The sequence below is a fragment of the Acomys minous genome (assembly GCF_964271855.1).
Source record: "Acomys minous genome assembly, chromosome: 12".
NCBI classification, from domain to species: Eukaryota; Metazoa; Chordata; class Mammalia; order Rodentia; family Muridae; genus Acomys; species Acomys minous.
In genome coordinates this window covers 70,797,958-70,822,249 of record NC_140493.1, presented here as the reverse complement: position 1 = coordinate 70,822,249, position 24,292 = coordinate 70,797,958, and the positions used below count along the sequence as shown (strand labels likewise).

General features: G+C 53.4%; 2 protein-coding genes across 4 annotated transcripts in view; both read right to left on the bottom strand.

Annotated features, from left to right (window-relative positions):
• Positions 1–1,476, bottom strand: part of PHF12 (PHD finger protein 12) — a 48,290-nt gene extending 46,814 nt beyond the window's left edge. The window contains exons 1-2 of one of the 2 annotated variants that reach the window (XM_084747948.1): positions 843–1,476; positions 6–187 (exon numbers count right to left, since the gene is read on the bottom strand). In XM_084747948.1, the coding sequence (XP_084604074.1) occupies positions 6–187; positions 843–908 (248 nt within the window). In that variant the 5' untranslated portion in view covers positions 909–1,476. Of the gene's footprint in view, positions 1–5; positions 323–842 lie in introns of those variants that run through there. The other variant, XM_084747947.1, reaches the window with a different exon arrangement.
• A 4,234-nt stretch (positions 1,477–5,710) lies between these two features.
• The window catches only part of SEZ6 (seizure related 6 homolog), a 48,689-nt gene continuing 30,107 nt past the window's right edge, over positions 5,711–24,292 (bottom strand). Inside the window, exons 4-17 of one of the 2 annotated variants that reach the window (XM_084749312.1) lie at positions 20,666–20,861; positions 15,389–15,574; positions 12,225–12,393; positions 11,982–12,148; positions 11,225–11,419; positions 10,858–10,996; positions 10,550–10,746; positions 9,808–10,002; positions 8,012–8,203; positions 7,737–7,934; positions 7,486–7,524; positions 7,100–7,217; positions 6,911–7,013; positions 5,711–6,746 (exon numbers count right to left, since the gene is read on the bottom strand). In XM_084749312.1, the coding sequence (XP_084605438.1) occupies positions 6,714–6,746; positions 6,911–7,013; positions 7,100–7,217; positions 7,486–7,524; positions 7,737–7,934; positions 8,012–8,203; positions 9,808–10,002; positions 10,550–10,746; positions 10,858–10,996; positions 11,225–11,419; positions 11,982–12,148; positions 12,225–12,393; positions 15,389–15,574; positions 20,666–20,861 (2,127 nt within the window). In that variant the 3' untranslated portion in view covers positions 5,711–6,713. The remainder of the gene's footprint in view (positions 6,747–6,910; positions 7,014–7,099; positions 7,218–7,485; positions 7,525–7,736; positions 7,935–8,011; positions 8,204–9,807; positions 10,003–10,549; positions 10,747–10,857; positions 10,997–11,224; positions 11,420–11,981; positions 12,149–12,224; positions 12,394–15,388; positions 15,575–20,665; positions 20,862–24,292) is intronic. The other variant, XM_084749313.1, reaches the window with a different exon arrangement.

The following is a 24,292-nucleotide window of genomic DNA, read 5'->3' as shown; positions in this document are numbered from 1 at the left end:
CTTACCAGCACTGGAGGTGGAAGGCGGCAGGGCAGTGATCGCAGCACAAGAGATCCCCACCTTCCTTGCAGCTATCGCAGCTGTCGTGGTTGGTGGCCCTGCCGCTTCTCCGGGACTCCTTCTCTGGCTTCCGACTCCGCTTTTCTGCCTCGTCCGTCTTTGGGGGAGCCAGCAGAGCTTGGATTTGCTGCACACACATACAAACGGCGTGTGTGCACATTCGGAGCTCCTGGGCGGCCCGTAGTCCCCCCGTCGCGGCTTCTCCGTCACCCACCCCTCTACCCCCTTTTGTCCTTCTCCCTCCCATCCAGGCTGCTTCCAGAACCTCTCGGTCCCCGGAACCAGGGGGGAAGCCCACCCTAATTGCGTTCCTGCAGCACAACGAGGAAAGCTCCTTCCAAATGGGGAGGATCGGGGGGGGGGGATGGGGAGAGGGTGCGCGGTTCCCTTCTCGCCACTTCCTTGTATGGACAGTGGGGGACTCCAAAGCCAGGCTCAGGAGAGGCCCGAAGCTTGGTACCCGGACGTGCAAGGGGGGAAGCACAAAGGGACCGACAAGAAGGGGGTGGGGAGGCCTGCCGGTGCAATGAGATGGAGTGGGCTGAAGCCTCAGGAGCGAATCGAGGGCGGCGGGTAGGTGAAACTGCTGCAAACGTCCTCGGAAGCTGAGCTCAGTCCCCCCACCCCCCAAATTGCAAAGATGGGAGGGAAGAGACTGGGTGAGGAAGAAACACCCCCCCCTCCCCTTTCCCGGCCCTCTGGCGCTTCGAGCTTAGGGCAGGCTTTGTGGGGCGGAGGTTCCCTCCCGGCGCTGGGGGAAAGAGAGTGAGGGCCACTCTTACCTCCATCAGCCCCCCCGACGTGTCCAAGTCGTACACGATCGTCTTGGTCTCCATTTTCTCCCACATTCATCCACCTCCCGGGCTGGGCGCTCACGGCTCCGGCCCCCCCAGCCCCGGGGGGAGGGGGGAGGCGGGGGAAGGGGGCACTCCTGACCCCCGGTCCCCTTCTCTCTTCGCAACACAGGTTCCGACTTCCTCGCCCTGGCTCCCCCCCACCCCCCGGCCCCCAGTCCCTGGGACGGCAGCGTCCTCCCCACGGGCCGTGAGAGGGGAGCAACCCCTCAGCCCCGGCCCGGCGGCTGGCTGCACAGTGGATCCCGGCTCCGGGGAGGGGGGGTCAGGCCTCGGCGGGGCCTAGGCCCACAGGCTAAAGCTGGCGCTGGCGACCGCTGGTCCGGCCGGGAAGGCTGGAGGACGCTGCCATCCCGGGGTTGGGGGGACCGGAGAGAAGGGGTGGGGGTGGGGGTGAGAGGTTAGGTGAGGTTGTGGTACGTGAGGTGACTCGGGGGAGGATGAAGGGGGGTGGTCCCCGGGCTCCGCCTCTCGCCGCCGCTGCCGTCTGCGTCCCGGCTGCCGCGCACTTGGCGCAAACTTACCGCGAGCGCCCGCAAAGCCACCCGCGCAGGCGCCCCGGGATCGCCGCTCGCCGCGCGCAACCGCAGTGACAGCCGGCGGCCTGGCTCCCGCGCAGCCGCGGTGATGGGGTACCCCCCAGCGCGCAGCCGCGCTGGCATTCGTCTGGAGCCCAGAAGCACCGCCTTTCTGCCGTGCGCCAGCGTACTGAGACTAAAGGGCGGGACCTGAGGGTCTCGCTCGGGCGCCTGGGAAAGAGCGTAGGGGTCACGGCGCAGCCGCAAGAACTCGGGGACGCTTCCCTCATTGGTGTTTGTGTGCGGACCACGGTCTCTGTTCCCGCGCACGCGTTGTTGGGGTGCTACCCTCCCTTCCCTCACGCGCAGGCGTATTGTCACCTGGCGGCCTGCACAAGAAAAAGCTTTTCCTTTCGCCATTTTGGTGATGGTATTTGGGCTACCATGCCCTTGGGGTCCTCAGTCACGACCAAGGAGGAGCATGTGATGTGTGGAGCTGGTAGGCTTTCGGCTGCAGCAGTACTCCTAAGGATGTTGTAGTGAGCTGTTTGGCTCCGGTGGCAGGTGTGGCTGGACCAGGCCGCCATATTGGTAAAGAGGGGGGAAAAAAAAGCCATTGCGACAAAAAAACAAAAAACGATGCTTTTGGTGATGGGTTGGGTGACTGCTGCTTCCACTTAATTTCCATTATAGACACTTAACTTTAGCACGAGTGTCGCTGCCTAGCGTCGCGATGGAAACCAAGGATAGTTGAAACTGGCTGTTACTGCTCTCTCTTTACCACTGTCCCCGGGAACTACTCTTAAAGAGGAAGTCAAAAGCCCAAAACAGTCCGTAATCCTGGCAACGCCCAGCTACCTGCCTACAGCCGACTTCAATCCCCAACTTGCAAAGCGCAGTGTTCAAAGGGTGAACGGGAACGCATTGCGCCCTGGGAGTAAGAATCGCGATGTGTCTGAAGGGTTGTGGGAGTTGTAGTTCCGCGCGCGGACGCTGCATTGTACCGGTGGTTGTACGAGGGAAAAGCCTGCCGGGAAGGGATTCTTTTGAGAGCTTCCGTATTGCATACTGGTATTTGTAGTTTGGACCTCTCGCACAGACGTGCTCTCTTTGGATGCGCGCTCTTATCCCCTTGTTACCGTTTTCCGATATAGACAGATATTTCTGCCTACCTGAAGATGACGCAGAATGGATGAGCCCCACTAAGCGTTAATCGATATTGGTGACATGCTATTGCGTGCCGGCCCCCTCTCGCCAACCCCCCTCTAAAGACAAAGTCTTACTCCGCTGCCCTAGCTGCCCTAGAACCTGCTATGTAGACCAGATTGGCCATAAACTCAAATCCAACTGCCTCTGCCTCCGGTCCCATTTTTTGGATTAACGTATGCTACTACTGCACACATCTTTCTCAGAGTCATAAAACTTGGAAGGACGTGGAGACTATTTGATTTAAATTCTTCATTTCCAGATACACAGAATGGAGCAATGATTTGCTTAGGTTACGCATTAAGTTTATAGCAAACCTAAAAAGGAAACATTTCTTGGGACTGGAGAGCTGGCTCAGTGGGTAAGAGCACTGCCTGCTCTTCCATAAGGCCCCGGGTTCAAATCCCAGCACCCACATAGCAGCTCACAAACTGTAACTCCAAGATCGGACACTCTCACACCAACGCACATAAATTAAAGTTAAATGAAATGCTTAAAAAAAAAAAAGGGAAACATTTCTTGATTCACAGGTCAGACTTTGTCCACTACAACATGTTTATTATCCGAGGAATTGTTGCTCCTCCTTTTAGGACAGTCAGGACTCTTAAGTCAAAAAGGACATGAATGTGTGAATTTTTTTCTCTGTTTCTGTGTGTGTGTGGGGTGTGTGGGTGTGGTGTGGTGTGGTGTGTGTAGTGTGTGTATATGTGTGTGTTTGTGTGTGGTGTGTGTGTGTGTACGTGTGACTTCTCTGATGGCCCTATTTTGGTGCCTGGAAAGAATAACGTCATGGGGAAGTGGAGAATGTCATGCAAATTGCCTGCTCTTCTGTTGCTTCTGCCAACAGTAGACTAGTATCTATAGGACTGTGACGTGACTCTCAGAGGCGAGGCCTGAGCTAGGCTCCGTGAACAGAAGAGGCCAGGCGTTCTGCCTCCTTCAACTACATAACCTCAGAAGTTGGAACCTCATATGCCCTCTCTCCTTGGCATCCTTCCTACTCCCCAGAGCACAGCTGTGCTGCTGTGTCAGCCTGGAGGTGTTACTGGGCAGAGAAGTAAGCCGCTGGCACACGCCCAGCGAGCAAGGCTTTGCTTTGATCAACACATCCGTTGCACTGAAAACAGGAGCGGGCAGTGGGCTAATGAGGAAAATAAAAGTTGGCTCTCTTGACAGAGGAACAAATCACTACAGACCCCTCCCTTTTTTTCTTTTCTTTCTTTCTTTTTTTAATAATTTTTAATTTTATCAACTTATTCAAATTACAACTCAATTGCTATCCCAATCCTTTGTATCCCCCCATTCCCCCCTCCCTCCCTCCCGCTTTCACCCTATTCCCCTCCCCTAGATCTATGACCGAGGGGGACCTCCTGCCCCACTATATGGTCATAGGCTATCAAGTCTCATCTTGGTAGCCTGCTTATTCTTTCTTTGAGTGCTACCAGGCCTCCCCACCAAGGGGAGGTGTTTTGTTTCTTTTTGTTTGTTTGTTTGTTTGTTTGTTTTTTGTTTTGTTTTGTTTTGTTTTGAGCCTGAGGATGAGGTCAGCCCAGTGCGGGCAGGGCTTGGTGCCACCTTGGAGAGCTCCAGCCCTAGGTAGGTATTCAAGGGGACTTCAGGAAAGAGAGCAGGTGGGATGCAGATGCCTCTGGAAGCGACCTCTTGTGGTCAATCTAGGCACTGCACTATGAAGGAACTGAAACCCGTTGTACAGAGCCTGGGAGGTATTTCTGGTCCACGACTTCCGCTGAAGACTTAGAAGCGGAAGGTGCTAGTGGCTGCTTGTCCTCCTTTCAGGGATTTTTGTTTTATAGCTTCCGAGTGCCCCTAATTGTCTATTGCCTGCCTCCTGGGACGATATTTTCATCTCAGAAGGTTTTAGGGGCCATAGGGAAGGGGGGAAATTAAGTATATCCTGGCAGCCAGTCACCACCTTTTACAAAATTATTTCTCTTATTTTTGTTTTTTGGATTTTTTTTTTGAGATAGGGTTTCTCTTGAGTAGCCCAGGCTGTCCTGTAGCCCAGGCTGGCCTCAGAGTCAGAGATCTGTCTACCTCTGCCTCCCGAGAGCTAGGATTAAAGGTGTTTGCCATACTGCTCAGCTTCTTTCATTTTTTGAGATGAAAACAGAATCATGTCATTTCTCCCTTTCTTTTTCTCCTTCCAACTCCTCCCATATATATCCCTTCTTGCTCTTTTTGAAATTCATGACATCTTTTAAAATTAATTGTCACATACATATGTGAACATATGATGTATATACACAGTTCTAAATCCATAAGTACAACCCACCCAGTTTGTATAATGTTACTTGCATGTGTGTTTTCAGCAGCCACTTTAAAGAGGCCATTAGCAGGGTTCTGGCCTGTCTGGGGAGCCTCTGAGCCGCCCTGCCCTCTTGCTCACAGCTGGATGTTTTTGAGGCCAAGCCAAGCCAGGCCTTACGTAGAAAGGTTCACGTATGGCTCATTAGTCTATGGCTCTCACTCCAATCTCTCAAGCTTCGCTCGGCAGAAGAAACGGGAGGAACGATGCGTCCGACTTCTGGCCTTCTCGGCAGTCCACTGGAATTAAAAGGGCCTCGGGACTGGGCCAATCTATGGTTCTAACTGTGGCAAAGAGGAGGAGACAAAGCGTTGGAGGTTGATGGGCCCTTGACTTACGGGCTCCCTCACCCCTGAGGCATAAACCTCCGGAGCCTCTCATCTCCCCAGCCGTCTGTAATACTAATGCCTTTGGGGCAGCATCACCTATTTAACACATAACATTTTATATCTACCTTTTTTTTTTCTCATAAAATCTGGGAATGGCCGGGGGGTGGTGGTGGCGCACACTTTTAATCCCAGCACTTGGGAGGCAGAGGCAGGTGGATCGCTGTGAGTTTGAAGCTAGCCTGGTCTACAAAGCGAGTCCAGGACAGCCAAGGCTACACAGGGAAACCCTGTCTCAAAAAACAAAACGAAAAATCTGGGAATGATCTACTCTGCATCCAGCAGGTCTCCACATGCCAAGGGCCACATTGCATTCATCTGCCACTTCTCTTCCCTCCAAGAAAGCAACCATCCACACTGATTTTTTTTTCTTCAAAAAACACCATTTTAATAAGGAAACAACAGAAATAAAAGATTGTCCTCTGGCTGGATCCCAGACCCCATATAATACATCATCTGTACAAAGTGGCCCGCAGTCCGGACTGAGCTTCCTCTTGGGTTTTTTTGTTTTTTTGTTTTGTTTTTTTTTCTGCCTTTCTGTTCTGTGCCACGTTCCTGGGTCCTTGGACGGCTGCTCCTCTCCAGAGTGAACCTGCCCTCTCCTGGCATGCCATGACACAGTGGCAGGAAGAGGACCCATGATGGGGAAGGGGACATTTATAACAGCCAGATAAACATCAAGGAAGATCTGTCCTTCCTCGGGATAGAGGGGTGCCAGGGGGAGCAGTAGGGTGTCCTGCTTTGGTGTGGACCAGTGGAGCCCAGCCTGAGTTTGGGGTAGAGTCCTTAAACCTTAAAATCGTCACCTCCCCAGGACAGGGCAGAAGGCGTATCTGTCCAATTCTGAGCCTGTAGCCAGGGACTAGACACCTCCCCGAGAGGCTGGCGTTGGCAGGAAGTCACTGCTGAGAACAATTCTGGCCACTGGTTTTGACCTCCTCGTCAGTGCGCCCTGGTCCCATTTCCACCGCTTGTCAAGTCAGCTCTCCTGGAGTTCCCACATGCCAGGGCTGCATGGTGAGTACGTGGACAAAGTGGCCCTGCTCCGCCTGCAGCTCCCAGACTGGAGGTCCAGGGCATAAGGGAAGCAGGAGAAAACTGGCTGGTGGTAATGCGCTCCAGCTATGTTCTTGGCCAAGTCAGGTGCCCCCTGAAGGGCCCTAAGCGGGCAGCGGTACCAAGAAAATAAGTCACCGTGCAGGCAGGGGAGGGCACGACTTTGTGAGGGATTGGTGGCCTCTTCCCAGGTGGTATGTACAGGAGATGAGGGGACAGCAGAGAGCTGGGAGCCCTGCCACTGGCCTGTGATGCAGGACAACTGCACGCGCATCCCCAGGCTGCTCCCGCTGCCTAGATGGACACTTTATATTCTCTCGTCTCCTGCAAAGGAAAGAGACTGCGGGGAGTTGGAAACGTGTAGGAGAGATCTGTCAAGTCAGAACCCGCCTTCCCGAGGCAAAGGGGGAAAGTAGGAGGGCCCGGCAGGACCCTCAGGCATACCCACGCGAGGAGCCAAAGAGCGAGTCCTGCAGAGGCATCTGGGCTAACGTGGATACTTACTCCAGTCTCGTAAGTCGGATTGTCGAATGCTGACTCCACTGTGATGCGGTTATAGGGGCGAGGCTGAGTTCGGGGAAGTTGCAGAGGACTTTTCCCCTGGAACCTGTGAGGACAGAAAAGCCCTGTGAGTCAGGAGTGCAGGGCAGGGACGAGTTGGGCATGCAGAACAGAAAAAAAAAAAAGGCTCACCTGGAGAAGTAGAGGTACACACCTCCCACCAGCAGCACCATGGCCACCAACGGCAAGAAGATGGCAGCTGCCATGTGGGCAGCATCCAGGGCACTGGAGGTTGCAGGTGCCTTGGCAACTGAAAGCAAAGGATGGGTGGGATTAGAGCTGATGTCCCTGTCCCCTGGAGCCTACGTCCCCTCCCTTCTCAAGGGCATCCAGAGACCAGCTCCCATTAGCTGGCTAGGGTGGGGAAGAAGCCTTACGGCCTGATAGGCCCACACTGCTCTTTCTCTGCCTTTGATTTGTGGGAACCCATGGTCCGGGAGCTGCAAGAACCAGGTGCAGCGGGGTGGGGGGCGAGGGGAGGGGGGGGTCATATCTGGCTCTCAAGCATGGGGACTCACCATCCAGGCTACGGCCGTTGTAGAACCCATCCAGAGAGGCTGGAACAAGAGGGGGAAGGCCAGGGGCAGAGGGTGAGCCTGGTGGGCCAAGCCGCCAATTGCCTCTCTGACATTAGGTCAGAGACTAGCAGAGACTGGGGAACAGGAAAGGGCGTGGCCACGGGCTTCTGAGTCTGAAGGTGGAATTGCTCTACTAAGATAGTTCTATGGTCCAGACCAGGGGCGTGGGGAGGGGTGGGGGTAGTACTCACCAGCCCTACAGATGGGTGGGGGATCACTCCAATGTGAGGGGTGGCCAGGCACGCATTTGATGCTGGCCTGGCCTTTCAACACATAACCAGGGGCACAGGAGAAGTGGACGGTGGCTCCTGCTGGGTGGAGCCGCTTTTCGGGGCTGCGGGCACCATTCTCGGGGGCGCTGAGGCCGTGGCATGGCTTAAACTGTTCCACTGCAAGGCAGGCAGAGTCAGGGGACAGTGACAGGTCCTTCGACCAAGGCTCCCCGTCCTCCCCACTCGGAACTTACAGAGACACTTGGGGGCCCTATCACTCCACTTGGGGCTGCCAGCTTGCCGATCGTGGCAGGTGAGGATGGCACTGCCGGTCAGCACAAAGCCCTGGTCACAGATGTACTGCACAGTTGCCCCCACAGGAAACTTGGGGCTGGATATGAGGCGGCGGCTGTGTTCCACGTCCCCTGGGTCATGGCAGGATGTCACTATGGACGGAGAGGGAAGGAGGGAAGCAGGGCAGGCTCAGTGTCTGGGGATGGAGCTCAGTAAGAGTGCTTTCACAGCGTGCATGCAACCCTGGATTTAGTGCACAGCACTGCATAGACCCGGCCTGGTGGCGCACGGCTGAAACCCCAGCACGCCAGAAAGTGGATGCAATCCCAGTATTAAGAAAGTGGAGGCAGGAGAATCAGAAGTTCAGGGTAATCCTCAGCTTCATAGGAGTTTGAGGCCAGTCTGGGCTAGAAACATAGCAGAGAGTGGGAGCAAGAGGCGGGGGTGGGAGGAGTGGGGGGGGCAGGGGGCGAGAAACAGAGAGAAAGGGGGGGAGGGAGCAAGGGAGGGGCAGGAGGGAGGGAGACGGAGAAAGAGGCGGGGGGGGGGCTGTTAATTCTGGAGTTCTTCAAGAGTTACAGGCCAGCTAATGCCAGACTATATGGCTCTATTCTCATTTGAATGTCTACATTTTTCTTTTTCTTTTTTCAGTGCTGGGATCCAGGACGGCATGAATGTCAGGTGGCACTCTAGCAGTGAGCTACATTCCCAGCCTTTTTGTTTCTTCACTTCATTTTTTTTTTATATATAAAGATTATTTATTTGTTACATATACAGTGTTCTGCCTACATGTGCGCCTGCACGCCAGAAGAGGGCACTAGATCTCATTATAGATGGCTGTGAGCCACCATGTGGTTGCTAGGAATTGAACTCAGGACCTCTGGAAGAACAGGCAGTGAGTGCTCTTAACCTCTGGGCCATCTCTCCAGCCCCTTCACTTCATTTTTAAAAAATGATTTATTTACTTATAATTATGTATATTATTCTGCTTGTTTGTACACCTGCAGGCCAGAAGGGGGCACCAGATCTCATTATAGATGGCTGTGAGCCACCATGTGGTTGCTGGGAATCGAACTGAGGACCTCTGGAAGAGCAGTCAGTGAGTACTCTTAACCACTGAGCCATCTCTCCAGCCCCCAATTTTTTTTTTAATTTATGTGCATGCTTGTGTGCGTGCGTGCGTGCGTGACTAAGGCTAGAAAAAGGTTTCCTGTCTCCTGGATTTGGCTACAGGAGGCTGTGAACTGCCTGATGTGGGTGCTGGGAACCAAACCTAGGTCTTCTGCAGATCAGTAAGGGCTCTTAGCCACCCAGCTATCTCTCTCCCACCCCCTTTTTTGGAGAAAAATGTCTCACACTGTACCTCAGGCAATCTTCAAACTCCTGAATCTCCTGCCTCACCTTCCTGAATGCTGAGGTGATTGGTATATAGCACTCCACGCCTGACTGTGCCTATCATTTTCCCCTCTCCCCACTCACTAAGGTCAACAAAGCCATTGATCCCCTTCCCATGCGTTGAGTCAGCAAGCGCTTGTCTGGCTTTCAGTCAGCCAGGAGATGCTCGAAGTACTCACTGGAAGTCCCCTGACAAAGGGTCATCCCATTTCACAGTTAAGGAAACTGAGGGACAAGGAAGAAGGAAGAGGAGGAGGAGGAGGAAGTGGAGGAGGAGGAGGAGGAGGAGAAGGAAGGATGCTAGCAGAAACAGGACCAATGCTAGATTTTCTCTCAGCACACAGGAGTCAGGCACACTCACCCCGCTGGCATGAGGGCAGGTCCTCGCTCCAGCTTAGGTCCCACTGGCACATGAGAATACTGGATCCCACCACCTGGTAACCAGGGTAGCACTGGTAGGTGACCACGGTGCCGTGCACCAGCTCAGGCTGTGATGGATTCTTCCAGCCATTGGGGATCTCCGGTAGCTCTGGACAAGTGTCATTGCGGGGTACCTCTGGGGACACAGAAGCAGGGAGATGCAGCCCCTCGGCCAGCAGCAAAGCGACTGTGCTAGCTGGCGCCAACCCTGAGGTTCCTTTGGGTCTTGAAGATTATCCTGCGCCTAGACTGGCCTGCGCAGGTTCAGGGACTCAAACTCTCTTTGAGTCCCCGACCCCCACTTTGCTTGCTCCCTGACATCACTGAGTCTCCAAGGTTCTAGAACTGTCACTTTGGCTTTTGGCTCTGCTCTCAGAAGCACTTGGCCAGCTCCTCAGGCCTGAAAGATGAGCAAAGCAGAGCGAGGGAGGTCATCACTTCCGTTCAAGACTGTCAGAAAGGAAGGCACCAACACTTTTCTGTAGCTCCCTGTTTTTGTTAGGGGGTTCTGCTTGCTGGCTCCCCAGATCTCTCTTGCTCTAAGCAAAGGCTCCTGGTGACACTTGGGGCCTTCCGACGTTCCCCTTGTCTGAAAGAGCTCACAGGTTCCTGGTTGCCCTGCATTCTTTGACTTGCCATGATTTGGAGTCTACACAGTCTGAGTCAGACAGGGACAAACTCACCAAAGAAGTGGATGACAAATCCCTGCTGGTAGCCCAGCGCCGAGGTCCCAGGGTCTGACTGGAACTGGATGGTGACATCAGCCATGGAGGTAAAAAGCTTGAAGTGGCCACGGGGCCCTGAGTATTGGCCCAGGACCCGGGCTGTCAGGTCATCGCCATCGTAGAAGGTCAGCACGTCCCCAGAGCCTATCCGCAGCCTGTAGAGGAGGAGGATCAGGGCAGGACGGGCTGGGGGAGGGGCCCAATATGGGCTGGACAAGAGGTGTCCCCAGCCTCAGGAGCCGGCTTGCCTGACCCGAGGCACTCACACTCGGATGTCCAGCATGATGCGCTTGTCCTCCTCCACATGCACACCCCAGATGCAGTCCTGCCCTCGGCCATAAGGTTCCGGCCAGTTTGGAGAGAGCACCACGCCCGCAGAATCTGTGATCTCCCCGCTGCACACGGCTGCAAGGAAGGGGGGCCCGGGAAGGCGCGTTCTCTCCAATATGGTGTCCTAGGGCTGCCACCTGTCCACAGGAGTGCCCACCCATTGCTAGGGGACGCCCCCTCATCCTTCTAGGGGAAATATCAATCACACTCAACAGGGTCTCTGGCCCCTGGCTCTATGGCTGGCTCCTAAGCACCCACCCTGCTTGCCGCCCTGGGAGACCCAACCCACTGGTGCCTGCTGACCTCGGCAGGCTGGCTCTGTCTCATTCCACTGGGGGTCATGGAGGTCAACACACTCGATGATGATGGAGCCCTGCTCCAGGGTGTAGCCAGGGTCACAGCTGAACTCCACGGTGGTACCCACAGGGTAGGAGGGTGCACTGCTGCTGAAGTTGCCATATTTGACAAAGGGCTCGTAGCAGTGCCCTGGCTGGAAGGCTGTGAACCACAGGGCAGGCGCAGCCCTGCTCAGCCTCCACTGGGATAGGGCCAGAGGACAGGTGTTCTCCCTACCCCTTCCCTCCTCCAGGGAAATTGTGCATCCTGGACTTGGAACAGGAGGCAGGGGAACAGGGCATCCAACCCTATTTGGCCAGGAAAGCATCTTGAATAACCATTGTATTCTTGTCGGCTAGTTTGATGCTTAGTATCCAGAAGGCACTCGATAACTGTTTAATGAGTTAGTGAGCCCATGCCTGTACGTGCCTCCTGTCTACAGTGCCTCCTGAAGCACTTCCCCACCACCAGCCCCAGTGTTGAAGCCCATTTTACTTTTTTAAAACCTGGAGGATTCATTCTCTTGGGCTAGAAATCTGTGGTGCAAATAAAGGGCTCCTTTAAAAAAAAAACAACACAAAACACATGGAATAGGAATCTTGGACTGGAGGAAAGGGGCAGGGAGCAGGTCCAAACTTGGAAGGAGTGAAGGGGTGCAGTCAGAGAGGCTAGGGGTGCAAGGAGAAAGAGCCTAAGCACCCTGGTCAGGCTCCAGCAGGCTCACCCTCATAGCGCAGGGCCACGCCTGCCGCCGCCCCGCTGCTGTCAGTACTGAACTCCACAAAGAAGTGTCTGCCAGAGCTGAGCAGGCCCTCGATGGGCAGGTACTCCACCTCATAGGAATCGTACACTGGTGGGGCCTCCACGTTGTCGCCATTGCGGATGATGAGCCTGGCCCAGAAGAGGGGGCAGTTACGTGGGGATTGCAAGGTCAGGCAACTCCCATCCGGGCAGGACGGCCTCTCACCTGTCGTCATCCTCTGCCAGGGAGACCTTTTCAAAGTGCAGGTGCAGCCGCTGGCTCTCAGGAGCCTCCAGCAACCAGTGGCAGGTGAGGTTGTTGCTGTAGTTGCCCGGGAAGCCAGGAGAGACAATGCGGCCAGTGGTGGCATTTCGAATCACTCCGCCACACGCAGCTGTGGATGGCAGGAGACTGATGCTTGGGCCAAAGGAGCCTCCCAAACCTCTTCCCCACCCCAGCCTTGGACCCTCTGCATGGGGCCCTAGGGACTTTGCCTGGACACCATCTTCGCCTTTTCTCCTTCCCCTCCTTCCCCTCCTTTTTCTGAACTGCTGATCCTCCTACCTCCATCTCTTATAGGCATGTGCCATTACATCTGGCTTCTTCCTCTTCCTTGGTTTTTTGTTTTTGTTTTTTTTTGTTTTTTTTTGTTTTTTGTTTTTTTTGGACAGGGTCTCACTGTGTAGCCCTGGCCTGAAACTTGCTAGGTAGACCAGGCTGACAAAGATCCACTTGCTTCTGCCTCCTGAGTTCTGGATTTAAAAGTATGTGCCACCACACCTGGCCTTCTGTTTTTGAAACACAGTTTCCCTGCGTGGCCTAGGCTAGTTTGGAACTTGCAGCACTCTAGCTTAGCACCTAGAACGCTGAGATGGCAAGCAAGACGCCTTGCTATTTTTCTAGAACTAGTTTTCTGGCTTGCCTAGCGTGAAAACAGGCCTAGGATTTGAACCCCAGAACATAAAACAGTCAGTCATCTGTTTCAGTCTGTCCCTTAGCTAGGGCCCTCTTGGGACAGAGGCCACGTCTTTCAGGGAAGGCCTAGAGTCCTGGAGTTGGTTTTCACTGTTGGATGAACAACGCCTGGATTGCAGAGTGGAGGTGGGACCGGTCAGGGATGACCCGGGCCTTGGCAGACCGCTAGCCACAGGTGGCCTGAGATACCTTCTGCAGGAGGTTTCCTGGCATCCGTGCCTGACAGCTAAGGAATGCTCAACCCTAACATCTCTGGCCTGGGGCTGCCTCTTCTTCCTCTAAGGAAAGGCTGAGCTGCTTGCCTGGGCCCACTCAGCAGTGAGGGTTTCTGGGACATTTGGACAACAGAATTCATAGAAGGCGAGTAAGGCTGGGAAGGGGGGCCTGGAGCAGGAAACTGGTTCCAGATAGTTCTTGTTACAACACACACACACACACACACACACACACACACACACACACACACACACACACACACAGCTCTGCTCTTAGGGGCCAGACCACCATTGCTCACACAGAACACCGTTGTCCCAAAGGCTCCGGATGACAAGAGTAGAATTTAGATCTTGGGGGCCCAGGATGTATCTTGTCTCATTCCCTCTCTCTCCCTCCCTCCCTCCCCCCCTCTCTCTGTTTGTTTTGTTTTTTTTTGAGACAGGGTCTCTCTGTGTAGCCACCACAGAGAGGTGGTGTCCTGGACTCACTGTGTAGACCAGGCTGGCCTCGAACTCACAGCGATCCACCTGCGTCTGCCTCGCGAGTGCTGGGATTAAAGGCGTGCGCCACCACACCCGGCTCTTGTCTCATTCTCTACAGAGGAGCACTCTAACTTTCTGCGTGGTCTCAGCATGGAACTGGCCTTCAAATCGAACTCAATGGCTTCGAATCCCTCAATGGCCCTCGATTGTGCTTAGATGGATGGAGTTCAAGGCCACTGTGACCGGGTTTCCCTTCACTTCTTGTCAGTCTTCTCTCCCTGGACCCTTAGACACACTTCTTAGGTCCTGCTGTTTCTGCACACAGAGTTCACCAACCTGAGCTTCTGGGAACTTTCCAGACCACCTGTCTCCAGGAGAAGCCCTCCAGGTCTCCTTGGTTAGGAACTGACCTCCCTTGCACATACACCTGCCACACTGAGACTAGCCCATGCCAGTGTTGTCCACACTAAGCCACTTTCCAGCCTCCTTACTAGATGGCGCTCCTTGGAGGCAAGAGAGCACTAGGCAGAATATAAAAGGAAATGCGGTTCAAAAGCCGGGCAGGATGGCTCACACTCCTCCAGCGCTACCTCCTCTGGGGAGCTATCTTAATACCAACTGGGAACGGACGACTGCTTTCTTCCCAGGTCACCTCAACCTCCACCCTATGGCAAGGTCTAGTTTTGTAGCTCAGGCTGTCCTAGAACTCAATACTTTCATGCCTCGAGCTTTCTGATGCTGGGATTACAGTTGTGTCTACCATGCCAGCCACGTTATGACTTCCTTGGTACTTTTTTGTTTTTGTTTTTGTTTTTTTTTTGAGACAGGGCTTCCCTGTGTAGCTTTGGCTGTCCTAGACTCAATTTGTAGAACAGGCTGGCCTTGAACTCACAGCGATCCACCTGCCTCTGCCTCCCAAGTGCTCCTTGGTACCTTTTACTCCCTGTTTTAGAATTAGTGATCTGTGCTTCTTGTTTATTTATTGTTTTTTGAAAGTTATATGTATATGAGTGTGTATATGTAAGGGCAGTGTTTGTGGATCCCCGAACTGGAGTTACAGGCAACTGTGAGCCACCTGATTGTGTGCTGGGACTAGATCCCTAGTCCTCTTTAGGAGCAGCAAGCACTTTTAACCACTGACCCATCTCTTCAGCATCTCTGTCTTTCCCCCTTCCCTGGAACTGCGGGCGGGGCTCTGCGGGCAGAAGTCAGGCCCCTTCTCAGGCCCCCTCACCTTCCATGAATTCTGTTGTTCAAATGTCCCAGAAACCCTCACTGCTGGGTGGGCCCAGGCAAGCAGCTCAGCCTCTCCTTAGGGGAAGAAGAGGCAGCCCCAGGCCAGAGAGGTCAGCGTTGAGCATTCCTTAGCTGTCAGGCACGGATGCCAGGAAACCTCTTGCAGAAGGTATCTCAGGCCACCTGTGGCTAGCGGTCTGCCAAGGCCCGGGTCATCCCTGACCGGTCCCACCTCCACTCTGCAATCCAGGCACACGTTTTGCTCATCCAACATTGAAAACCAACTCTGAACCCAACCTGTGATGCTGACATGTAAATGTAGGTTGGCTCAGTACCACAGATCTGCATGACCATCTTCTGCCTTCCTGATAGAAAATGATTGAAAGTTCTAGGCAGCAATGGAAATCAGAGATGACCCCCCCACACACACACTTTGCACCTCTGTTTGGCACCGAGCCTTCTCTGTGGGGACCCACTCACCAATGCAGACAGGCTCTTGGGAATCCCAAAAGGGCTGGGTGGCATTGAGACAGGTGAGAAACCTGGCACCCTTCAGCTGGTAGCCAGTGGCACAGTGGAAGCGGGCGCTGCCTCCTGGGTGGAGGCTGGTGACTGTCACATCGCCATAAGCTGGACGGCGGGGAAAGTGGCAGCTCAGGAGATAGGCTATGTAGAGAGAGAATGGGTGACAGTGAGGCAGGGGAGGGCCTGCCTGGCCTGCTCCAGGTGTTTTGGGGATCAGAGGAAGCAATGGAAGCTCCACAGAAGCATCCCATTTGTTCCCTTGTAGAGGTCAGTGGGGGCTGGTTAGCAGAACACCAGAGAACTGAAACCTTGGAGACTGACCCAAGTCCAGTAACACACTGGGCAGCCGACTTAAGCTTTCTCTTTACTTCTTCATCTCTACCCCCCCACCCCCCACCCCCCACTCCCACCCCCACCCACCCGATTTGTATATCCCTGGTTGTCCTGGAACTCGCTTTGTAGACCAGGCTACTCAGAAGTCAGAGATCCATCTGCCTCTGCCTCCCAAGAGCTGGGAGTAAAGGCGAGTGATACTATACCTACACCCACAATTTACTTTCCTCCTCCTCCTCCTCCTCCTCCTCCTCCTCCTCCTCCTCCTCCTCTTCTTCTTCTTTTTCTTCTTTTTCAACAGGGTTTCTCAGTATAGCCCTGGCTGTCCTGGAACTCACTCTATAGACCAAGCTGGCCTCAAACTCACAGTGATCCACCTGCCTCTGCCTCCTGAGTGCTGGGATTAAAGGTGTGCCCCCACCACTGCCCAGCTGTTTCCTTCTTCTTAAGTGAGGCTGGAAATGCCTGGCAGGTATGGTGGCACACCTGTGATCTCTGGGGGCACTGAAGCCAAAGGGTCCCAAGTTCAAGGTCAGCCTGGGCTACATAGTTAGAGCATGTCTCAAAAACAACCAACCAAACCAAACCAAACCATACAGAAGCTGCCAGCCCTTTGGCATCTAGCTGATAACAAATCATCTAGAAGTCTGGGTGCATATATCATAGCCCAGTGGTAGGGTACCCTCCCCTATATTTGAGACTCAGCACTAAAAGAGAAATATGACGGATGATTTGTGGATGCTACTTTTCCCGTAGGAAGCAAACATGAATTTCAAGAGAGACTGAAGTCAGACAGCAATGGTCTCAGTATTCCTGAAAAATCTTACACAGATCAATACCAGCAATAAAGTCCTCTTGCATCTTTCTTGCCTTGTTTTTGACATTTTTCTTCTATTTTTGAAATTATAATATAATGACATCATTTATCACTTCCCTTTTCTCCATCCAAGCCCTCCCACATTACCCTCTTTACCCCTTTTCAAATTCGTGGCCTTTTTTTCCATTAACTGTTGTCACATGCATATACGTATAAGTATGTACATATATGTTCTTAAGTATGACCATGTTACATGTATGGATGTTTTCAGGGCTGGCCGTTTGGTACTGGATAACCAATCGCTGTGCTCTTCCTTGGGGGGGGGATTATTTCTCCCTGCTCTCGGCATCCCATAGTTGCCTGTAGTTTTTTTGTGTGGGGCTGAGGTGCTCTTTGCTGTGTCTGCTTCTTCGGCATACCCATTGGCATCCTTCTTAAACTCAGGGTTAGTCAGTTGTGTTGGTGACACTTTATAGATGTACTTCCAACATTACTAAGAGACAAGGTCAGTAGGTCAGCAAATGACTTTTAAAGACAGTGGAAGGGTTCCCCCCCCCCCCAATAGACAGGGTTTCTCTGTTACACAGAGCCCTGGCTGTCCTGGCACTTACTTTTTTGAAGTTTGAGGTGGGATTAGCTACTCTGGGAAACCTGGTAGCTTTTGGAGTTGCCATACCACTTGTGACCACATAGTGGCAGCATATCCCACAAAATGGCCTGGTAAACCCTAAGCCTTAGGCTAAGCCCCAGAAATAGCTTATAAACGGGGAGTTTGCCTAGCGTCTAAGATTGCCTGGAGCAGACAAGGAGAAAAGTGAGGAGAAGGCTTGGCTGTGTCACCGCGCCTTGATGTGAGTAGAAAAAGGGGATGCCTTTGGGCAGATGGGCTCCCACAGCTCGAGGTGACCGTGACTCAGTTTTGAGGCTTATCATACCTTCTTATTCTTAGTTACTATGTGAAAAGAAGAAGAGAGTTTTGACGGTGTGACTAATAAGAGGTAGTTGTGATTGGCAGGTGGTTAAGAACAATGTTTGGGAGATGGGTTCTGGGGTCAGATCCCCTCGGTTTAGATGCACACCCCTTCTTGCTTAGTACCCCTAATATTCTTGGGAGAAAGAAAGTAGGGATAGGGGCTGTTAACCCACGTAATGATAAGGAAAGCTGAGGTTGGGAGACACTGAGGTCCAGGGGGCCTGTCTGAACCCTCATCATACTGGAAGTGTGTGCTAGGGTAGGGGTTTGAGTTGCGGGCTCTCGATGCCCTCTGCTTCCTGCCTGACCCCGGTTAATATGGAATCCTGGCCTGGGGAGAACCATGAGCGTAGCAGCAGATGAGGCTGGCCTTGGAGGTTGTTCAGCATACGATTCCCTCCCCGCTAGGCTAGGCCAGGGAGGATGGGTGAGGAGCTGTCTGTCACCCTGGGAGCCATAGGCCAGGTGTCAGGCTCAGCGCCTGCAATGTCATCTTCCCTGTGAGTCCCGGCACAACCTGGGAAGGGAGTGGGCTGGGATGATGTGCAAGCGGGAGGCTGGTGGCGTTGAAAGGCGCCCCCAGACTCCATCATGGGTAAGTAAGTGCCACTTCCCAAGATGAGCTTCCTCCCGTTGCCATGACAACCAACCGTTTCCCAGGGAGTCTGCACCACCACAATCTGTTGAGTTATTTTCTTGCTGGCGGCTTGTTTCTGGAGCCAAGTCCAGTGCCAGGAATGCTAGGATGGAGGAGGGAGGAGCCTATCGGGCATGTTCCCTCCCCACCCGGACTGGGCCTGGGCCAGAGGAATCTATCCGGCCACAAGGACTGTGTGGAAGCTCATAATTGTGACCTCCTCTGTCAGCTTGGACAGCAGTCTGCATAGGTGGGGGTTCCCAGGCCCTCACTCAGTCTTCTGGCACCCTCTTTCTCCGGGGCCACGAGAAGCGCCCGTGAGCACAGGCTCCTCCTGTTCCCATCTCTGGGATCAGGGCTAATTACAGTCTATAATTAGGGGAATTACACTCATTAAGGAAAGAGCTGATCATTGACAAAAACTGGGCAGAGGAGGGAGGGCTTCTGGGATAAAAGAGCAGGAGTGGGCCAGCTCTCCCAGTGTCTCCTAGGGATCTGCTTCCCCTTGCTAAGGCCTCTGGCCTCCAGTGCGTTCTGGCAGCACAAAGAGGGAACTGGAGTTCTGTGCAAAGGAATTTGCAGCAAGAGAAAAGGTTACTGTGGCATGAAATTATGCCTGCTGCTGAGGAGGATTGATGAGCCATTAGGGAGGCTGGAGGGGCCGCCCAGATGGTCACCCCTGCCTGGGTGGGGGACCCACCTCTGCTGAGAGCCTGAACAACGTCTGCCCACCACTAGGATCCCTGCTGTCATATCAGGCTGCCCCCACCCACCCACCCCTGGCCTTGCCAAGGTGAGCAGAGCCCCCACCCACCCACCCACCCCCTGGCCTTGCCAAGGTGAGCAGACAGGGTCGGAGCATTCCTAGCTCCAGAGTGCTGGCCCACCCGGCAGCCCTTCCCCCTCTGCAGGGCTGCACAAGTGGTCCATGCCAATGCAAGACAATGCCTTGATTGTTCCTACCAATTATTTCCCTATTAGTGCTCCAGGGTCTGAATTAAAGTAAACCCTGCGAAGGATGGAACTGACTTCCAGCCCAGGGAAAGGGGTGGACAAGAGAGGTCTCCCCTCTCATCCTGCAACCTTGGTGGAGGACACGCTAAGTGCTTTTTTGTTTAAAGCCAAGCCGTCACTTGGTGGTCTAGATGGTTTAGCCTTATTTTACAGCAGGAAAGGGAGGAGTCAGATAGTGATGGCCTGTGAAGAGCAGAGAAGGGAAAAGCACTGAGTGTGGGCCGGAGCACTGGGAAAGCAGCTCCAGCACTTTCTATAAGCATTCATTCCAGCCAGCGTGGTAGCTCAGGCTGGAGGCCGAGGCAGGAGGGTCATGGTGAATTTGAGGTCAGCCTGAGCAACACAAGGGCTGGTGAGATGACTTGTCCCGTAAAGGCGTCTACTGTCAAGCTTGACAGAGTTCAACCCCCTGAACCTACATGGTAAAAGAAGAAGACGTCTCCTGTCAACTTGTTCTCTGAGCATCAGGAGTATGTGCTACAAATAATACGTGAAGACCCTGGTTAATTCTGAACTGTGACATGTAAGACATTTTGTCTCTCTTTTTTTTTTTTTTACTTTTCTGTAGTTTTAAATGTTTTCAAAATCAATGAGAGTTGTGGTGAAGGTGGGGACTCGACTCTGAATTTGTAGAAATATTACAGCAGATTAATTGCAATCAAATAGTTTTAATTGCTTTCTTTTGGGTGGGGGGGGGGGTTGGTTTTGAGACAGAATCTCAGTGCATAGACCTGGGTGGCCTGGAGCTCAGTATGTAGACCAGGCTGGCCTCGAACACATGGAGCTCTGCCTCCTTCAGCCTTTCCAGTGCTGGGACTAAATGCACGCACCACCAAGCCTAGAATAAATACTAAACATTTTACAGAAAATATTTCCAAATTTTATCAGTAATGAATGGATTAGTCTTGATTCCCTATGTAAGGTGAAATTATCTTTCTTAATAAAACTGAAAATAAGGGGCAGAGAGATGATCAGATGTAACGACACTTGCTCCCCAAGCCTGATGACCTGAGTTCGATCCCTGGGGCCCCACACGGCAGAAGGGGGAGCTCTGACTCCCACAAGCCGCCCTCACACAAAACAAATAAATAAACTCATTAAATGCACAAAATCTGAAAAATTAGGAAATGACAACTAGTGTACTAAAAAAAATAAAAATAGAAGGGAAAAAACAATCAGAGAAACCGAATGACCCTGTTCAAAGTCAGCAGCCAGCAAGAGGTCTCCTCAGAGTGTGGCCCGCGCCTTTCCTGAGGCATTCTGAGTTGCCATGTGGGGCACAGGCTGGGTCCCAGGTGGCTGAGGAAAGCCAGGCTGGTTAGCTACAGACCTCCAAGATGGTCATTGTCAAATCCTTTAGCCACTCACGACCCAGACTGTAGTAACACCAAAGCCACCCAGGAGACCAGCCGGGTCGCGACTTGGCGGGCTCCTCTCTCTCAGTCACTCAGGCCTTACCTTGGTAGTGGAAATGGAAAGTGCCAGGCCCACCGGGGAGTGGAAGGCTTTGGAACCTCAGGGCTGCTTGGTGGGTGGGGCTGCGGATGACTTGGCCCCTCAGCAGGAAGGACTGGTTCGCCAGGGGCAGGGGGTCAGGGCCCCCCAGGCTTTCCACGGTTATGGTCTCCCCTTCCTGGAGGCTGATGTTCTCCACCTGCAAGCGGATGGGAGAGAACAGGGCAGTGCTATCAGGACGTCTGGTGCCTGAGCCCTGCTGCCCAGTGACTTCATCAGTGTCACGCAGGAGGAGCCTCTCCTACACTGGGAGCCCCCTCCCCCGAAGCCCCGCTCTTGGCACTTCACGTAGGAAGAGCTCATCGTAAGTATGTGATAGGACCCGAAGGTCAGAGGTATTAAGCATGCTCCCCAAGTTCACAGAGACTGTGAGCAGATCCACCGACCGCTTCCTATTATTTCCTTCTCTAGCTCTACTTTCTCACTTGTAGAAGATTTGATGGTTCGTAAGGGTCCGGCCAGGAGTGTGAGGCCCTACATATCAGACTGTGTGCCTGGACCGCCCTGGAAATCCCTGTTCCATGCTGCTCCGCGTACTCCTCACTCCCAGCATGCCTTGTGGTGAGCTACCTCTTCCCCCAGCCAGCAGATCCCCCACGCAGCTGACAATAGCCTCACTCACTACCTGGGCACCCACGCCTTGCCTCTTCCCTCACAGCCTGCATCTATCCGTCATTTAGTCCCTCGGGATGGATGGCAGATCTGGTCACTCGGCTTTGTCCTGACGGCTATTTCGTAACTCATCACTATTATGGCTCACCTAGATCACCAGAGCGGCCTCCTCGCCAGCCTCCTTGCCTGGAGGGCTTAACCCACTCCTCCCTTCACATCAATACTTTCTGAACCGAAGCCATTATTAATACTCTCAGTTCCTGTTGCTCATCACAGGGATTTCTTGTCTAAATCACCCGGCATCTCCCCATCAAGCCTGTAGCCTGTGGTATCACATCAGACTCTGCCTGCTAGCTCTACAGGCTCTGCCAAGCATGGTCCCTGCTGGCCCCTCAGCTTGGCCTTGTCTCAGGCCACGATACCTGCTCTGATCGCTTGTTTTGGTTGTCAGAGACCCCTTTGCTACCATCCTGCCCCTTAGACCCTTAATCTCTGAGCATGCCTCTGGGTGCTGTGCTTCCGTTCAGGGACCAGACGACAGCAGATTCTGACCAGAGGGGAAAGGATGCTGTGGGTTGGTAGATGGAGAGCCTAGAAACAGAGGGATGGGTCTTGACCCTGTGTTCCTGGACAAGTACACTATTTGGGCTTTCATTTTATTTATTTATTATTTTATTATTTTTTACTAGAGTTTCATTATGTGGCCCAGGCTGGTCTCAAATTCATGATCCTCCTGCCTCTTTTTTTTGGGGTGGGGGGTGGAGTTTGAGACAGGGTCTCTCTGTGTAGCTTGTGGACTCACTTTCTACAAAGACCAGGCTGGCCTCGAACTCACAGTGATCCACCAGCCTCTGCCTCCCAAGTGCTGGGATTAAAGGCGTGCGCCACCACGCCCAGCCCCCCTCCTGCGTCTTGAGTTCTGGGATTACAGGTGTGTGCCACCATGCCTGGCAGAGCTTTGCTACTCAGAATGTGGCCCCTCCACCAGCCACCTCTACATCACGTGGAACTTCTAAGGAAAACAGAACCAGGCTTGGGAATGTAGTTCAGTTGGTAGGGTGTTTTGCTTAGCCTACGAGCAGCTCTGGGTTTAATACTGAGTGCTACAGAAACTGTGTGTGGTGACATATGCCCGAAATACCAGCACATGGGAGGTGGATACAGGTAATTCAGAAATTGCTATGTCACCAAGGTCATCCTTGGTTATGTAGCAATTTTAGCAACCCCCTCCCACGCACATACCAGCCATGCACGCATGCACATGCACACACACACACAGAGAGGAAGTAAAGAAAAGAAAGGGGGCGACCCTTAGACCCCCCCCCCCACCTCAGATCCATGAACTCATACTCTGGATTTTAATGAGCTACTTGAGCAATAGAGACTGATCTCTGAGCACTACGGGCTGGCTGTAGCTCTTTGCTGAGACTGGGCCTTCAAGAGTTAAGCGCCTGGACTGGTTAAGTGGTGCCCAGTGAGTCACCAAACCCTTCCCGATCTTATCCTCCAAAGCTTCTCAGCTGGTTCCGCCTCCTTGCGCCCACCGTTTCTGAAAATGGCCTCTGAGCACATCGTACCTTCCTACCCTCCTCTCATTCTGGCCGAGGTCAGGCCTCTCCTCTCTCCCGTTCAAAACTCATTTGGTGGCTTCAGGTTGCTCGGAGGACAAGGTTCAAACTTCCCACTCAATCAGCTCTAGTGGCTTTCCCAGCCTCTACTCTGGGTCAGCATAACCCTCTTTGTAGGCCAGTCTTAGCACAGAGGGTTATGTGGGTCCCCAGAGGCCTCTTCCTCACAGGTGTGTCCCTAGGAGCTGACAAACACGATGTGTTGACCCCCAATCAGGTCTAGGGAGACAAGTGCTACCAGGCTTAGAGGGACTCCCCTGATTGAGGCTGAAGATAGGTATGTTTTGGGGGAGACAATGGGGTGGGGGGCTTGCTGGCAGGAGAAGCTCCCATCCCTGCCAGGGAGGAAATATCAGGTGGATCCGGGGATAGTGAGGAGCAGGCTCAAGGCAGGATGCTAGGGGCAGAAGCACTCTCTCTGTGCCAGGAGCTCCCCGCCCAGGCACATTTGGGTGGCGGCTGCCTGACCATCTGTTGGGGACATCCCTCAGGGAATCCCTAGCAGGCGAGGCTGGATGAGGTCCCTTCAAACTTGGAGATTGTGTGATGCTAGAGTTGGGAAAACAAGCCTCACACACGTGGAATCTGTAATTATCGAGAGATGCCAGGCAGCATACAATTCTGCCTTAAGTGGCAGCGAATGCAGGCAGCAGGAATCCTCGAGGGGCGGGGGAGGGGGGGGCGGGTTGGCAGTTAGCAGATCAGCGCCGTGCAGGTGGGTCTCAGAGTGCCTTGGAGAGCAGGGAGCTGGGTGTAGGAGGGGGCAGAGGGGTTGGAATCAAGGAAGCGTTTTCTTCCTAGTTTCTCACGGATTAACTGCTCCCATCTGACTTCGAACTTCCTGCACCTGCTCTTGTTCTGCTGGACTCAGAGTGGGTGCTGCAGATGTGTCCACAGTGGCCATCCGTAGAACATCTGCGGTGGGTCAAGGTGGTAAAGTCCTCCTTAACAGGAAGAGGCCCAGAGAGGCTAAGCAACTTTGAAATGGGCACGTAGCTATTAAGAAGCAAAGTCTTCTTTGCTTGCCCGAGGTACGGGGCAGCTTCCTTTCCCTCCCAGTCTCCTGAGCATATCACCTGCAGAAATAGATTTCTAGACATCTTTATTCCCAGGCTTCAGGGCCCCAGGTTTAGCAGGGAGGTGGATTTTTGGCTTGGCCTGCCCTGGCCTTTTCAAGACGTTAGGATTTGAGTTCCCACGAGCCATCCCTTTTCTTGGCAATCTGTAAAGCTTAGGAAATTGCTAGCGGAGATTTCCTGCACCCCCTCTTTGGGCCCAGGAAAGGGGTCTGGTTCCCAGTTCATCCTGAGGGAGCTAGGATATGTTCTCT